This window comes from Fukomys damarensis, unplaced genomic scaffold, assembly GCF_012274545.1.
Source record: "Fukomys damarensis isolate Sample0158 unplaced genomic scaffold, DMR_v1.0_HiC HiC_scaffold_14, whole genome shotgun sequence".
Lineage (NCBI taxonomy): Eukaryota > Metazoa > Chordata > Mammalia > Rodentia > Bathyergidae > Fukomys > Fukomys damarensis.
Genome location: NW_022900926.1, coordinates 14,023,560 through 14,040,971, shown reverse-complemented (window position 1 = coordinate 14,040,971; position 17,412 = coordinate 14,023,560). Strand labels below are relative to the sequence as shown.

The 17,412-nt window shown below is 36.7% G+C and overlaps 1 protein-coding gene across 1 annotated transcript in view; it reads left to right on the top strand.

The window, feature by feature from the left end:
- Grm1 (glutamate metabotropic receptor 1) overlaps positions 1-17,412 on the top strand; it is a 386,786-nt gene that overhangs the window by 263,383 nt on the left and 105,991 nt on the right. Inside the window, 1 exon segment of the mRNA XM_010626642.2 lies at positions 10,118-10,353. Coding sequence (XP_010624944.1) covers positions 10,118-10,353 — 236 coding nt within the window.

Sequence of the window (17,412 nt, the reverse complement as noted above, 5' to 3'; positions counted from 1 at the left end):
ATATACATATATATATTAATGTGTGAGACTTCCCTTATTAGTCAGGCTATTTTTTAAAAATTTTCATGTATTCTATTAAACATGTTTGAATGTTAACCTCTTTGATTGATTATAATATTCTATATAGGTTCATTACTTTATTATTATTTCTTTTCTTTTTCTTTTGCTACCAGGGATCAAACTCAGGTCCTTGCACTTGCAAGGCAGGAGGCGGAACCACTGAGCTAAATCCCCAGCCCCAGGTTCATTACTTTAAGCATGTTAATAGTGCTAAATTTTCCTATATTTCTGTAAATTTTTTGCCAGCTTGAGCCAATAATAGTTCAGTGCAGTATGGTAGCCTATAGTGAGAGAGTCTCACAGGGAAGATAAGTTTTCATCAATTTACTTTATATCTTGATGCTGTTATTTGGTGTAAAAAATTCCAAATAAAATGTGTTTCAGATACACTTACTTTCTTTATTCCTGATAAGGACTTATATCTGAACATATATTGTATCTTACATTAAATAAGGACCTCTACTTTGTTTTGGATAATATTTGGTTACTTTCTTGTATCATGTACCTATTATTATTATTTATTTATTTATTTATTTTTGTACCGGGGATCGAACTCGGGACCTTACACTTGGGAAGAAGCAGGTGGTGGATCCACTGAGCTTAATCCCTGGCCCCAATACCTATATTTTTTTATTATGCTCTTATTTTAGCTGAATCTAAACAAGATAAAATTATTTGTAAGCTTCTTAATCCGTAGAAAATCTCTCTCTTTCTTTGGTACCAGGGATTGAACTCAGAACCTTACACTTGAAAGGTAGACATGGTGTCACTGAACTAAATCCCCAGCCCAGAAATTCTCTTTTATAACTTGATGAATTTAGCTGTAATTACTGATAAATTTAGAATTGGTGTCACCACCTTATTTTGTTCTTATTATTTGCCTTACCTTTTCAATGCTTTCCTTACTTCCTGCCTTCTATTCAGTTCTTTAGGAATTGAGATTTGTTAAAGAACATTAATTTTATTTCTGCTGTTTCTCTGATAAGAGGATGTTTGTTCATTTTCCTATCAACTATTCCATGTCACTGTGTTTTACAAATTTCTGAGTCTTGCAATAGGTTTTAGGATAACTGTGTTTTATCAATAAAACCTAATCAACTTGTGGATTTGATGTGATGTGATGTGTGTGTGTGTGTGTGTGTGTGTGTGTGTGTGTGTTATGAGCTCATCTCAGTAGGTTTACTTCATTTTGCTTTATTTTAATTGACCAGTACACTTTGATGTTGCTTGTCTGTATTGTGAATGATTAAATCAGGCTATTTATCACATTTATCATCTCACAGACTTATCATTACTTTGAAGTGAGAACATTTTAAATCCTCATTTTTAGTGATTTTGAAATATGGTATACATTACTATTAGTTGTATTCATTATGTTGTACAACAGAACACTGGGGCTTTTTCTTCCTCTCAAACTGAATTTTGTGACTTTGACAGATATTTCCTTTTTCTGCACCCACCCACTACACAGTTTGATGAATATTTGAAGCTCTTTAGATTTTGAAAGCGTCTTTAAACATTGACTTTCAGTGGCATTTTATTTGGATTCTGGGGTTTTTCAATAACCTTAGTCAAAATCTTTGTAGCAATTTCTTTGTTTGTCATCTTTATACCATTGTGTCAGTCAATTTTCCACCGGTATTACTCATACCTAACATAATCATCTTACAAGGAGAAAAGGTTTATTTGTGTTCACAGTTTCAGAAGTTTCAGTCTCTGGTCAGTAGGCCCACTTACTTTGGGCCTCTGGGAAGGTGGGAGTGTGTGTTGCAGCAAAACCATTCACCTCATGGCTGGGATGAGAGAGAGGGAGGGGGAGGAGGGAAGGAAGACACTGACAGGTATGGGGAGAGGGAATCTCAGCATCCCAGTCCCACCCAAAGGGTTCCCTTTGTTCCCATTAACCTACACCTCTCCCCATGCCCTACCTCTTAAAGTTTCCACCACTTCCCAATAGTTCCTTAGGCTGGGGACCAAGTCTCCAATGCACGAGCCTTTGGAGGGTAACGCAGATCTAACCTAGAGCAACCACATAGACCTCGTAAATTCACACATCACACATGTGTATTTTGACTTTTTCTACACTAGTCCTCAGACTAACTTCAAATATCCGTAAGTAGTGAACATCTCTTTCTTTTGTATTCTATGGAATTTGGAGGACTTCAAATATCCCGGGTTTATGCTTGGGGCCACAGCTTTATATCTCACTTCTACAGTTCATGAAATTGTCTTTCCTAAAAGCAGGTGGATGTAAGAACTTGTTTCCAATTCCTTAGAGCCTCCTTTGTGAAAGTCAAACCCTCTTGGGCTGTGTTTCCTTCCCTTAAGCCTGATCCTTATGTCTCCAATTTCTCTCACCATTTGTAGTATCTGAGAATTACTTTTTGCTTCTTGATTATATTTAACTCTTTATATCTGGATAATTATAGTAAGGGGAATAGCTGGATTAACTTAGTCAAACCTGTGAGAAGCCTGGAATTTTTTTAATATTCTACTTTAAATTAAAAAACCCAGGAATAGTTTGGACATCTAGAATGAATTAACAATCTGTACCACTATTGACCCAAAACTGTTAAGGTCATTGTGTTTCTTCATTTGTGGGATCTAGAAATTAGAAGTCAGGATAATTTACATTTGTGTCTGTTAAGGGAATTCATTAACGAAGTTACTAAACCATTGGATTCACTTTCAAATAGCCACAAATAGCTGGGCTTTGACCTTTTGTTCAAGTCAGAAAAATGAATCTGTTTTTAAGGAGAGGCTTCTCTGACGATTTGGTTTTCATCTCAGAGGCTTCTCTGACAATGTGGTTTTCATCTCAGAATGTAAGAAAGTGGTGTTGGAAAATTAGCCCTGACCAGGAGTCCTGATGTTCTTGGCATTTATGGGGCCCATATGCTCATTTCTTAATCCTTCATTCCCTTCCTTCCTTTGTTCTTTCCTTCATTCATTTCTCTTACAAGTTCTGAAGACATAACATTATATTCTCTGTGATGCTGAAGACTTATTTTTCTTGCCTGATGCCTCATAGCTGAGTGTTTCATTTTAGCCATCTCAATGACTCTGTAACCCAAGAAACTGCCCAGCCACACATTCTTCTTAGGGCTAGTTCATTCCCTACTTTCACTTTATGAAGTCCTCACTCATCCATAATAACTACTATCCCTGTGTTTATGTATATTTATTTGATTTTTCACATGTGATATTAAGGTAGATGAAGGTGAAAATATATACTGTCTTCATTCATCTTTTCTCCCTTTCACAGAACTGTGCATCATAGCTCTTGAGTCCAAGAAAGTGATTTGTACTTTCTCTAACCAGAGCCCTCTTCTCAACCTGAGGATTTTTATTAGAGTCAGAGAACTCCAAAAATAGATGTTAATGGAAGTTTTAGGGATAAAGTGGGTCCACTGGATGCTCTCAATTGTAACTCTAGGGAAGCCAGAGTTTAAAGCTTCAAATTCCATTCTGACCTTTCAGAATAAGTCCCAAACTGAGTCAGTTGCAGGCTGAGTTCTAGTGAGGGCCCTTGGCTGCGACACAGTACGGTAAGAGCAAACAAAATGAAACAGACCACATAGAGCAGCAGGAAGCAAGACAGGATGTGAGTCCCAAAATCCCTTGTGAGAGATCACCTCCATTTGACACAAGTACTTCCTGAGGCTTCACCTCTTCAAGGTTCCACGCTACCTCCCAGTATGGCTACACTGTGATCTCGATCCTAACACATGAAACCGGAGGAAAACTACATCTAAACCATGGGAGTATCTATTCAAATATGTGTTCTGTTGAGCATAAACATATCGAGCCTAGGATTCTGTAGCAAAGGGTAATTCCCAGCCACTGATGCTTGCCTCTGATTTTGTGCGAGCTGCCTGGAGCCCTTTGACCCTCACGTGACTCCTGACTTCATGTAGCTTGACTCATTTTAAGTTCAAATTTATCTTTCTGTCCACTAAATGCTTTTTCTTTCAGCACCCAATTCTAACATAAGTCAATGTATATTTATATCACACGATTCTCGAAGGTCCTCTACTTAACCAACATTACTGTATGGTAATTTATGAAAATTGTCACTTTAATATCTCTTTCCCTCTCATTTAACATACAGGTTATATGTCCAATAATTTTTTATTGGAAGCTAGATGTTGGAAAATGTACCTTTTTGATACTGGGTATTTCATAGTTCTGAAAAATGTCCTAAGCTAGTTTGGAAGAAAGTTACATTACTTTAATTATTCCATATCTTGCTTTTATGCTTCATTAGGTAGGCGCAATGCATCACTTATTTAATCAAGGCTCATTTTATCCCATGACTAAGGCAAGACTCATCCCAATACCATACTGTGATCAATTTCCTGTGAAATACGCAGTGTTTTACTCTAGCTATTGGAAACATCTACTTTTCCGAGCATCATAGGGCCTCCAGGTACTATTCTTTGAGATTCTTTTTCTTTGTTATTTCCTTAGCATAGTATTAAGAAATTTCACCACATGAATGGGCTGACAAACATTGAACTGAGTATCAATCATACTTGTGGGAGATATATTCTACACTGTTCTCTCTCTGTAGGTCTGTCTTCTCCGTTACTTTTCCTTGTGGCCTCTGGCCCCTTTGCCTTTGGCAAGCTTACATCTCACCTCAGAAAAACCACTCTAGCTGTGTTTGACTTCTTTGCTGTTCTCACCTTCCGGTGTCATGTTTTGGAAATTTCCAGGCAATAAGCTCAAAAACTGAACAGCTCATCTCTTTTGTTGCTCAATAAATTAGTACGTTTATTTTGATATATTGAATGAATAAGGCAAGTCTAAATCATTTTCAGAAACATTGTGTTATGTCTGTGAAATCTCTCAAAATGGACATTTAAATTACATGATCCTGCATTGCACCATCTTTTCTGGGTACATTTCACATTGTACGTTATAGACATTTACACTTATTTGTTTGTGCTTTTGAAAGCATTGTCTTATGTTTTTCTTCTTTTCCTGATTATACAGTAATCTCGAAACCATCTTAAAATAATTATAGGTTTGTTATTAGGTATAATAATTCCTTGAGTTCATAGAACTTTAAATACAATTTTCTTTGGTACCTCTGATTATTTCACTAAATAGAAATAGATTTTCTTAGCCTATTTTTGCAAGTCTAAATCATCATTAATAATATTTGTTATTTTTTAAACCGTCCATTTGCCACTGAAGTTATTTTTATTGGTAAACCCCAAAATAATGTGCATGTGACTCTTGTTAAATTATAATTGGTGGAAATAGAAGTAATATTTTCCTGCTATTTATTGGGGAGGAGAAATCTTATAATTACTCACATTTGGAATAGGAAATTTTATGAGGAAGAGACCAATGATTTGGTTGGAAAAGAACAGCCTTTTGAAGAGCTGCTGTACAAAAATGTTAAGAGGCGAATAGGAAGTAAGGCTTTTCGTCAATAACTAGAAATATTTAAGACATGTAGCTTCCTGTTAAACAGTCACCCTGTTCCTCCACAATATGTGGTTTTATTTCCAGGTGACAGCTAGGAAAAAAGAACTCATAACTGGGAAACAGATGGAGTGGCAGAAGCTGCCAGAGACTGTGAATGTGCCTTACAGAGTCCAGCACTGCCGGGACTGGCCAGCTCCCAGCACAGCAGGATTCACTCCTGACCCTGGATGGGTGACCAGGAGCCTGCAGGTGATCTTAGTTCAAGCACAGTCTGCACCACTACCACATTCTAACAAAGATCCTGGCCAGGAGTCAGGCAGGCTGCCAGCTTTCAGTTCCAAAGTGTACTTCGCAGATAATTCACCAAAATAACATCACCACCCAAAACCCTAATGCAAATAAAAGTAGCATTAAATATTCCCCATAAATGTATCTGATAAGTGATACATAGATAAAACAATTTAAAGTATAAATACACAACGTTGCTTTGGTGTCATCCTCTGGCTCTTCTTGGATTTATAGCTCCTGACTTTAACATCAACAATAACCCCTGGACAGGGAGTGGCAGCAAGGATGAAGGGTTTTGATCAGTGGTGAAGAGGATTAGGGCTCCACTGTGAAACTTCCAGTTGGTCTATTTTCATGGACAAATTTCCCTGCTGTGCGGTGTCTCTCTCTGCTGGTGGACTCAAAGGCAGGACACCCTTTTCTGTGCTTCTAGCATTGATTTTTATAATTGATTTTATAAAACTAAGTGTGAGTCAGAAAGAAAAAAGAAAAAAAATCAGATATCCGTTGTAAAGAACTTGTTCGTGTATATTTTTAAGTTGAGATTCTTAGACTAAATGAAAGAAATCTCACATAATGTTAAACCTTGAATGAATTACTTTGAGACTATTAATTATCTCAAAAAGTAATTATTTTCTCAAGTTATGTCATTTTTATTTCAAATATTTGCTCATAGGTAGAATTTCTTGAAAACCTAACTGGCTTTATTTTTACCCTCCTTTTGAGCATGGCATAAACTACAGCTTAAATCTTTAAATTGCTGTAGAGGTACTGTGATATAAATACCTTTAAATGTAAAGCCCTAAATTAGGTCAAGCCTTTCTGAGTGGAGTGAGAAAACGGAAAGATGAAGAGTTGATCCCTAATCTAGCTGCTGGCATCGTATTCAGTAATGGTGATCAGAGTACTCTCCAGGACCCTCCAGGGTAGTGAACAGAGGACAGAGAGGAATCTCAGGTCACGTGCTGCACAGGAGTAGATCTGAGTGACATTTTTATTCTTTTACTGAGTTTATTGGTACATTGTAGGCATACAGTACAATTCTATTCATTATTGAGATCTTGTATCTTTACATGACAGGTCTTGGTTCTCATTTTTCCCCCTTGTCTGTGCCCTCCCTTCACCCCCATTTACAAACACTTTTTTTCCATTTTTTCATTTTGTCATATTTTTTTCTTTTCCCTTATTACCTTTTCCCTACCCTTCCCACTTTCCCTACACCTTTAGCACTTTTCTTCCTATTTCATATGGTCAATTATCTTATTAGGATCTCATGTACTCTTACAGTTTTTCACACCAGAGAAACTATTTGGTATTTGCACATGTGTGACTTATTTATTTCACTTAGGAGTATATCCTCAATATGTATCCATTTTCCTATGAATGAATCTAATTTCTCATTCTTTACGGCTGAGTAGTATTCCATTTTATAGAAAAACCACATCTTCTTTATCCAGTTTCCAACTGATGGGCAAATGGTCTGTTTCCAAGTTTTAGCTATTACAAACTGTGCCTCTATAAACATTGGTATGTGCCTCTATATAACACTGTGGTATGACAGAACTAAGAGAGAACCTACACTGTGGGGAAAAATTTTTACCAGCTGCTCCTCAGACAAAGGACTATTATCTAAAATATATAAAGAACTCAATACAATCAGCCCCCCCCCAAATGTAAAGACCCAATTCAAAAATGGGCATCTGAAATGAACAGACATTTCTCAGACAATGAAGTAAAAGCATCAAGTAAATATATGTAAAAATGTTCCACATCACTGGTCATTCGAGAGATGCAGATGAAAACAACACTGAGATTCCTCTCACCCCACAAAGAATGGCTATCAAGAAATCACACCATAACAAATGTTGGCGGGATTGTGGGGAGAAAGGAACCCTTCTCCATTGTTGGTGGGAGTGCAGACTGGTGCAACCACTATGGAAATCAATATGGAGATACCTCAAAAAGCTGGGTCTAGAGGTTCCATTTGACCCAGCCATCCCTCTGATGGGTATCTTTCCAAAAGAATTTTAAAACTGAGTGACCTTTTTAGTCACAACTCATTAGCCCTCGGGTGCACCCTTTCTGGACTGGAATTCATGCATCCACTCCTGTCTCATGCCACACCCCTCACTGTGCTCCAGCTGTATTATCTCCAAAATCTTTAAGTATGCCATGCCTTTTCTTTATTAATTTACCAGGACTCATGGATGCAAATCCTTCCTCTTTTCTTCTCCTAACTAATGGTACTCCTCTTTTGAATCTAAGGTCACACCTCACTTTCTTAGGGAAGCCATTTCTCCCAGCACACACTTACAGGTTAAATTCTCCAGACTGCTATTGTTATTGTAGTATCCACTTCTTTAACCTGATAGAGTTTGTAATTCTTGTTCCCTGTCTTTTTTCTGCATAATTATGTAACATCATGGGGCATACATTAGTGTGTCTTGTTCTTGATTGAATTCATAGCACAGGATCATGGTGACTGCTATGTAAAAGCAGAAGAAAGGAAGGAAAGAAAAAAACAAAGGAAAGGAAAGGAGGGAAAAAGGAGAAAAGAAAACATGGATGAAAGGAAGTAGAGAAGGAAGGAGAAAAAAATCTGTGTAAGATTTAGTCTCTGTCCTAGTGGATTTAGAGGCATAGAGGCATTCTCTGGTTGGGATGGTTAGGCCATACCAGTCGAGGTGAATTTATGGCACACATGAATGCTCTAAAAATGTTCACCATCACCGAGCTATACTGTACTTCAAAAGCCCTTTAGTTCTAGGTCATGTTAAGCCAGCCATACCTTCTCCAATCTTAACCTGTTGAAAATGTTGTTCATGTGTAGATCACTGGGAAAAATCTGTGCACCTGTTACCTCTAGTAAGGGGAGAGAATATTATCCCAAATGAGCTCAGGAAGAAAGGAGCGAGTGATGATTAGTCACATGCATTTGGCCCAGTTCCTGCTGTGTGAGAAGCAAATAACACACTTTCTTCAGCACATACTACATGGTTATGTTCCACTGACTGTAGGGCACCACTGTGTGTAGAAGGACAAATACATTACCTGACCAATATGGCCTTATCATTCCCCTCAGCTTCACTAAACTTTAGATACAATTCTTCCTGGCCAAGAGACCAACCCCCCTTTTCTTAGAGCAGATGCTTTAGAAAGCTTGCAATTGTAAATTTTTTCTCTGTCCCTTTGAGAGGTAAGTCTTCTTCTAGGTTCTTGCCAGTTTTGCCACTTTGCAAGGATGTCTTTCTCAAGGACCTGGGGGCCATTCCTTTGAAATGTAATAATCAAGAATGACTGCAAACCCCCTTTTCCCCAACTTTTGTGGGAGCCTAGGAGACCAGTGTATAACCATGATGATTAGGGGACACATCCCATCGTGCAGCTTCCTCACTGTTGTCCTCCAGTACTTTCCTGCTAGCTCTCCCTAGCACTTAAAATTCCTTCACATTGGGTTTCAGCATTGTTGAGTTCAGTCTTTTTTTTTTTAAAACAATTGCAATAATCTTGAATAATGTACCTTTCCTGTTCGAATCTGGTACAGCTTTTTTTTCACGCTTGGGTTTAGCTCACATGTGCCCTGAATTAGATCAGTGCTCCATCACGCATGGTATAGATCTGAATGTTCTATAAAATGACCACGTTTTAAAGCTTCTAACCCACTGAACAAAATGTTAGCGAATTCTCCTTTAGTGAGAAAGAGGATTCTTTTTCACTTGGGGTGAGATTATTCTTTGTTAGTACTGCTATTTTGCAATAGCCTTAAAAAAATCTCTGGCCATTCCTGTGGGAGGCGGGTCTGAAAAATGTACCAGGAGCAAACACTGTGGTTGGTGTGCTCCACAGTGAAGTCAGTTTCCTACCACAAATAATGCTGCTCACATAAGATATTGATTGCAGATGTGAAACCTTGCTGAGATCTTGTTCTGCAGGCCTAAGGTGCCTAGCTTTTAATTTTGTGGCTAGGACAGTGACTGACAGACTTTGTGATTTAGTGATAAAGAGAATTGGACTTGTAAACTACATTGCCTGGATCCAGCAAGACTAGATAGCTGTGGAAGATTTTCATTAACAGTAAAAATAAAGAACACAGAATCTGAGGTTCAGCGAATGCTCGATGAGTGTTCATTGCTATAATTGTCATTGCTCCCTTCACTACTATGAAGAAGAAACAGGATATTCTATTTTGACAACTTTCTACTGGAAAGAGAAATATTGATGGGTAGTAATTCTGACTTAAACAGACTTTAACCTTGTGGGGGTTGTTTCATTCACATCTAACTCTGAGTTCTATTTGTGAGATGTTTGTCTTTCTCTCTGTATTTTTCAGTGATGGATGGGCAGATAGAGATGAAGTCATTGAAGGTTATGAAGTGGAAGCCAATGGGGGAATCACAATAAAGCTGCAGTCACCAGAGGTCAGGTCATTTGATGATTATTTCCTGAAGCTAAGGCTGGACACAAATACGAGGAATCCATGGTTCCCTGAGTTTTGGCAACACCGGTTCCAGTGCCGCCTACCAGGACATCTTCTGGAAAACCCCAACTTTAAAAGAATTTGCACAGGTAATTCTTATCCATGTAATAACAACTCAGAGCTCTGGTCAACTCCTCTGGCTCCATTTCTGGTTGTGGAATGAGAATAGAAGGTGCTAGGGCTGAAGATCTAAAAAGATAACATAGCCCTCTTAAAAAAATAGAATGAAGTAAATAAAAATAGAATGAAGACTCCTTCAGGGAGTCACGTTCTTGCATTCTAGAAAAACTGCTTTGGTCTCTGGTGGGACAAGTGATAAAGAGATGACATAAATAGGTGCAAAGAAAATTCAGAAGCCACATATCTGTTATTTCAGCCAGAGAGGAGATTTCATTTCATCACATAAGTATGTAGGAGAACTATCCACAGACAGGAGATACTAGCCACACTGGCTTGTTTTTTCATTTTCCTTTTGTGAGTTGTTCTGATTTACAAGTTGGGGAGGGATGAGATAATGCTGTCTTAGGCCACCCCATCGAAGATGTTGTTTGTGGACACAGACACCAAGACATCTGTCAACCAGAATAATGCCTCCCCCACTGGACAGATACTTCCTGTGCACTGCTCACTCATACCATGCCTGGAAGGGGCAGTGCATTATTCGACGGTGTTCAGGGGATTGGGGCCCCTACCCCCTACCTTGGAATTCTTAACACTTATGAGCATGTTATCATTACTGTGTAATTTTATAAGCATTAGCAGCTATATAAATTTTATAGGCATCATCCTTACTACATGAGGGCATTGCTGTTCCCTTCAAGTTTTAATATTTTCTGTGCTGTAAAGACAGATCATCTTTGGTCTGTCATAGAGCCATTTGAATCCATTTGAGTACAGTTGTTCAGACTAGATTAGTGATATATTACACTGGTCTACCCACAACATAGATTATGGACTCCTCTCATGACCTTGTTTGCATTGCATAACTGTGCTGTGACATTTATTTCTTATCTAGGCTGGACCGATGTTATTTAAAAGCTTTTAGAATCCATTCATTCACACCATAACCACGTATAAAGCATTGTATACAGAAGAAAAGGGGACACAGAAATGTATAATCTATAATTCTTAACCTAGAGGAAGTTGTTGTCCCTTTACACATATGAAATAGATAAATAACCAAAGACAATGAGTTTTTACAAAACAGGGTAAGAATAATGCTGCTTACATAAAATACTTCTGTTTTCAGTAATATTCATATGTTGATGCTGAATCATTTATATAACAATAAATATAAATACAAAATGTATGTCTGACTTGGAAAGTTTTAGTAGAGTTCCCTGAGAAATTACTAGTTGTGGGTTTATTTTCACTGTAGGCTTTTAGAAATCCTCGGTGTGGCTTCTGGGGAAACGGAAATGTAATCTAGCTGACAAGAGAGGAGGAAAGGGAAATTGGTGCTAAACAACTAATCCCCTTCTGCCACTTATGTATTTCCATGGACTTCACATTTTTCTAAAGTAACAGACTCACAGAAGTTAACAATTCCAACAAGTCATCTTGGAGAGTCTCTTTATTTGCAAAATCAAGCTCTTGAGGAGGGACAGAGACAGAAGTTTCCCTGGGTTCACAGAATTAATGGCATCAATAGAATTATCTTCTATATACACAATGACTAAATACTTTTAGACTTAGCATCTAATAATATATTACCTTACTCAAACAACCCTTACAATATCAACCTCTGGGAGCTAGTCAAATCTTGTTAGTTAATTAATCATTTACTTTCTATTTTCTTATAGTGTAAAATTATTTTCAAATTAAGGATTATTATTTTCAAATGAATTATATTTCATTCAACATTTGACAACTATTTAGTAAGCACTTAATATGTATAAGGTTTCATTCTAGACTCCTATATTTCAGTGCAGGGAAATAGTCAATAAGTAATAACAAAAAATAAGGAAAATGTGTGATTTTTACTTGATCACAAGAGCCATTGAAACAGTAAGAATGGGAATAGGGAACAGTCGGATAAAGGGAGGAACAGAGAGAGCCTCAGTGAGCAGACGATTAAAGATGTGAAGAGAAGAAGATTAAGATTAGCAAAGAAGCTTCCAGGCATAAGGTACCACACAGAAAGAGGCACATGCCTGCCTGGCTTAGCCAAGGAACAGGAAAGAGGCCAGTGTGCTGGAGTCAGTGGGGACATCAGCACTCAGAGAGAGGGAAAGGACCCAAGTAACAGGAGCAGTGACAAGGCCAGTGTGACCATGCAAGAGACAGTGTGGAGGATTCAGCCATGGTAGGAGAAAGAAAATGGAGGTAGTGGTTTAATGTTGCATTGATTTGGAAAAGAGTCAAGGGGTTTGTTGACTGAATTGTCCATAGTGACTGATCTGAACCACTGAAAAGACGATGTATCATCCCTGAGCAACACCTGCAGGACTGAGGGAAAGGCAGCTTGCAGAAGGATGCACAGATTACTTTTGGGAAAGTTTGAGATCTCTTAATGGTTTATGTCACAATGACATTATGTTTGTAAAATAATTTTTAGTACACATTGGCAGTACAAAATATTTACATTCTTTGTGAAGAGTTGGTACATGTACATAACACATCTCAATTCTTTTTATTTTTTCTTCCTTTCCGCTCTTTTCCCCCTTCCTTCATCTCTTGGTCTCTTCTTATTTGAGAAACACTTATCTCCTTACTTCCTATTATCTATCTTTTATTTTGCTCTTTTTTATAATTTGGGTTTCTCATATAAGAGAAACCATAAAATATTGAAGCTTGTGTTTCTGATTTATTTCACTTAACATCATGGTCTCAAGGAGCAGCCATTCTCCTACATATGACTCATGCTCAGCCTTCTTTGTGGCAGAGTAGTACTCAATTCTGTGTAAACACATTTGCCTTATCCATTCATCTGTGGATGGACATGTAGGCTGCTTCCCAGTGTTAGCTATCATGGATTATGGTGCTATACACGTAGGGATACATGTATTACTGTAGTGCAATGTCTTTAACTCTTTGGGGGGGAGATACTGAAGAGGAATAGCTGGGTCAAATGAAATTTCTAGGTTTCATTTATTGAGAAATCCTCATACTCATTTCCATAGCGCATTTACTAGTTTACATTTCCACCAGTAATGTAGAAGGGTTTCTTTTTCCCCACAGCCCTGTCAGCATTAGTTATTATTTGATTTCTTGATGATGCCCATTCTTTCTAGAGTGGGATGAGATCCTACTGTTTTTTTATTTTCTATTTCTGTAATGCCCAGTAATGCTGAATATTTCCTTATGTATTTATTGGCCATTTGTACTTCTTTTTTTTTTATTCATTCATTTCAGGTGAACATTTTGGGAACTTTTATTTAAGGGGTCTAATTTTTTTTAACTTTTTTATATATTCTAGATATTAGTCCTCTGTCTAAGGAATAGCTTGCAAAAATGTTTTTTCATTCTGTAATTTATCTCTTTGCTCTCTTAGTTGCCTCTTTTGCTGTGCAAAAGATTTTTCACTTGATGTGATTCCATTTTTTGATTCTTGGTACTATTTCCTGTGTAACCAGGGTTTTGTTCAGAAAGTTTTTGAAGTTGCATGACTTCAAGAGTTTTAGTTACCATTTTTGTCTTCCAGCAGGTTGCTTCTGCTTTAACATTTAGATATTTGATCCATTTTAATTTTATTTTAGCCAGTTTTCCTAGAACCCTTTATTAAAGAGGTTATCTTTCTTCAAGTGAATGTTTTTGGCCCCTTTGTTAAAGGTCAGTTAGTTAAATGTGCTTTGATCTTTTTTTCTTACATCCTCTATTCTGTTCCATTGTTGTGTGTGTGTGTGTGTATGATAGTACCATGCTGTTTTTAATCAGGGTAGCTTTATAATAGAACTTGAATCCTAGGATTGTGATGCCTCCTGCTTTTCTCTTGTTTTCCAAGATTGCCTTTGCTATTTGGGTCTCTTCTTCTTCTGCTTCATATGGAAGGAATTCCTTCCGCTAAGATTGCTTTCTCTAGTTTGCTGTTTGACTTTTGATTTCCTTTTATCTATGTATCAGTTTTAGATGTATGGCCATTTGACTTCCTCCTTCTGCCTATCTAGGAACAGGAGCTACCTTTCCATTTTTTGTTTTCCTCTTTATCTTTTTATTTCAGAGTACTATAATTTTCATTGCAGAGGTATTTCACTTCCTTAGTTAAGTTAATTCAGAAGTTTTTGATTTTTCATGAAAATACTGTGAGTTTTTTACTGATTTTTTTCCTCATTGAGTTTACCAGGGATGTACAGGAGGACTATTGGTTTTTGTGTGTTGATTTTGTATCTTGCTGCATTGATGAATTTGATTATTATTTCTGGGAACCTTCTGGTGGATGTTTTGGGTCTTCTATGTAAAAGATAATGATAATTGACTTGTTCCTTTTTTACATATATTTATTTTTATTTTTTCTTGCTTATTTGCTCTTACTACTGTTTTGAGCAGTATATTGAACAGTTGTGATAGTGGACATCCTTGTCTTTTTCCTAATTTTAGAGAGAACATTTTCTATTTTTCCCCATTTAATATGATGTTGGCAGTATATTTCTTATAAATTGCTTTTATCAGATTGAGATAAGGTAAGACAAGGAAAAGAAATAAACAAAATGACAAAACATGGTAGTAAAATGCCTCTAGAAACTTCTACCTCTCCTAAAACTGATCCATGAAAATTTGAAGGGGAAGAAATAAAAATCCACAAAGCCAAATTATTTGAAAACATAATAGAAGCTATAACAAAACACATCAATAAGATGCACATCAATAATAAGTCCAACACAAGAACAGAATTAAAAGCTATTAGAAAAAATATCAGCGAATCACTTATAAAGCTAAACCCATTAGAATTACAGCAGACCTCTCAACAAAAACTTTAAATACCAGGAAATCTTGGAATGAGGTGTTTCAAGCTCTGAAAGGTAACAATTTCCCATCCACACTGATATATTCTGCAAAAGTATCATTCAAAATATTTCTATGATAAAGAGACCTGAAGATTCTCATAGCCATTAAACCAATAGTCCAAAATGTCTCAAGAATATCCTAGAAAGAAACAATGAAGATAACAATGACAAAATGTCTAATAAAATCTATTTAATAGGTAAGGTGGGCAGTTAAGTAGAAAGGAAATAAAGGTAATCATTAATAAGAAAATAATGCAATGACAGGAATATGTTAAAACCTGTCACTAATAACTGTCAGTGTGAATGGTCTCAATTTCCCAATCAAAAGACACAGATTAACAGAATAAACAAAATTCAGTGATATGCTGTACACCATAAAACATGTTTGATCCTCCTCCGCCAAATTCATAGACTAAAAATGAAAGGATGGAAAGTAGTACACCATGCAATAAGAACCCTAAAAAAAGCAGATTGTGCTACCCCATTTTTGAACAAATAGGAATTTAAACCAAAACTGATCAGAAGAGGCAAAGAAGATCACTATATGTGTAACTAATGTTACAGGAACAACTCAACAGGAAGAACTAATGATCATTGACATATATTCACCAACTTCATAAAAGAAACACTCAATTTCATAAAACAAGTATTACTGGACATAAAAGATCAGTCAAATATAAACACATGTATTGGGGGAACCTCAGTACTCCAATGTCACAAGTACACAAATTGACTAGACAAAAAATCAACAAAGAAATATCAGAGCTCAACAAAACCTTCAAAAAATGGACTTAGTAAATATCTACAATAACAGAATACACATTCTTCTCATCAGCACATTGAACTTTCTCTAAAATAGAACACATACTAGCTAATAAAGCATGCTGAAGTAAATGCAAAATAATTGAAATTATACCATGCACATTATCAGATCATAAAAAATGAAACTAGAAATCAAGGGCCAAAGAAACACAGAAATTATACAGATACATGAAAACTAAACAATACACTTTTAAATAACCAATAGGTGACAGAAGAAATTAAGGAAGAAATGAGAATTATAGACCTAAACAATAATGCCAGTACAACATACCAAAACTTTGAAACCAATGAAAGCAGTCCTAAGAGGAAAGTTTATAGTTGTGATTCCCATATCAGAAAAAGAGTGAGCCCAGACAAGTAACATAATGATGCTCCTCAAGGTCCTAGAAAAACAAGAATAATACCAGAAATCAATGAAATTGAAACCAAAGAATCAATTAATGGAAGAGCTGGTTCTTTGAAAGGATAAACAAAATAGACAAACCCTTAGACAATCTTACCAAAAAAGGAAAGAAAAGACCTAGGTCAATGCAGTTAGAAATGAAAAAGTTGAGCTGGGTGTGATGGTGCACGCCTGTAATCCCAGCACTCGGGAGGCTGAGGCAGGAGGATTGCTGTGAGTTCGAGACCAGCCTGGGCTACATAGTGAGTTCCAGGTCAGTCTCGACTACATAGTGATACCCTGTCTCAAAGAACACCCCCCCACAAAATGAAATGGACTCTGCCAAAATCGAGAAGTTTATTAGCAACTACTTTTTTCCATTAAGTTTATTGGTACATTTTAGGTATGTGATGCAGTTATATTCATCATTGGGAACTTGTTCCTTTACGTGATGTATCTTAGCAACTACTTTTTAAACATGTATGTCAATGAATTGCAGAATGTGGAAGAAATGGATAAATTTCTAGATAAAGATGTATTACAAACTAAACTAAGAAGTTATAAAAACCTTGGTTAATCTAATAGCAAGCAATGAAATAGAAGCAGTAATAAAAATATACTAAGAAAAGTCCATGTCTGGATGTATTCACTGCTGAATTCTAGAAAAACTTCAGGAAAGGTCTAGCACTAATACTCTTCAGGCTCTTTAATGAAATTGAAAAGGGAGGAGCACTGCCAAATTCATCCCTGGAAGCTCGCATCACCCTGATTCCAAAACCAGACAAGGATCAAACCAAAGAAGAGAATTATAAGGCAATTTCTTTAATGAACACAGATGCAAAAACCCTCAACAAGACACTGGTAAATACAAAGCAACAAATCATCAAAAAATCATGCCCATGGGCCAGGGATTTAGCTCAGCGGTTTGGTGGCCTGCCTTGCAAGTGCAAAGACCCAAGTTCAATCACCGGTACCAAAAAAAAAAAAAAAAAAAAAAAAAA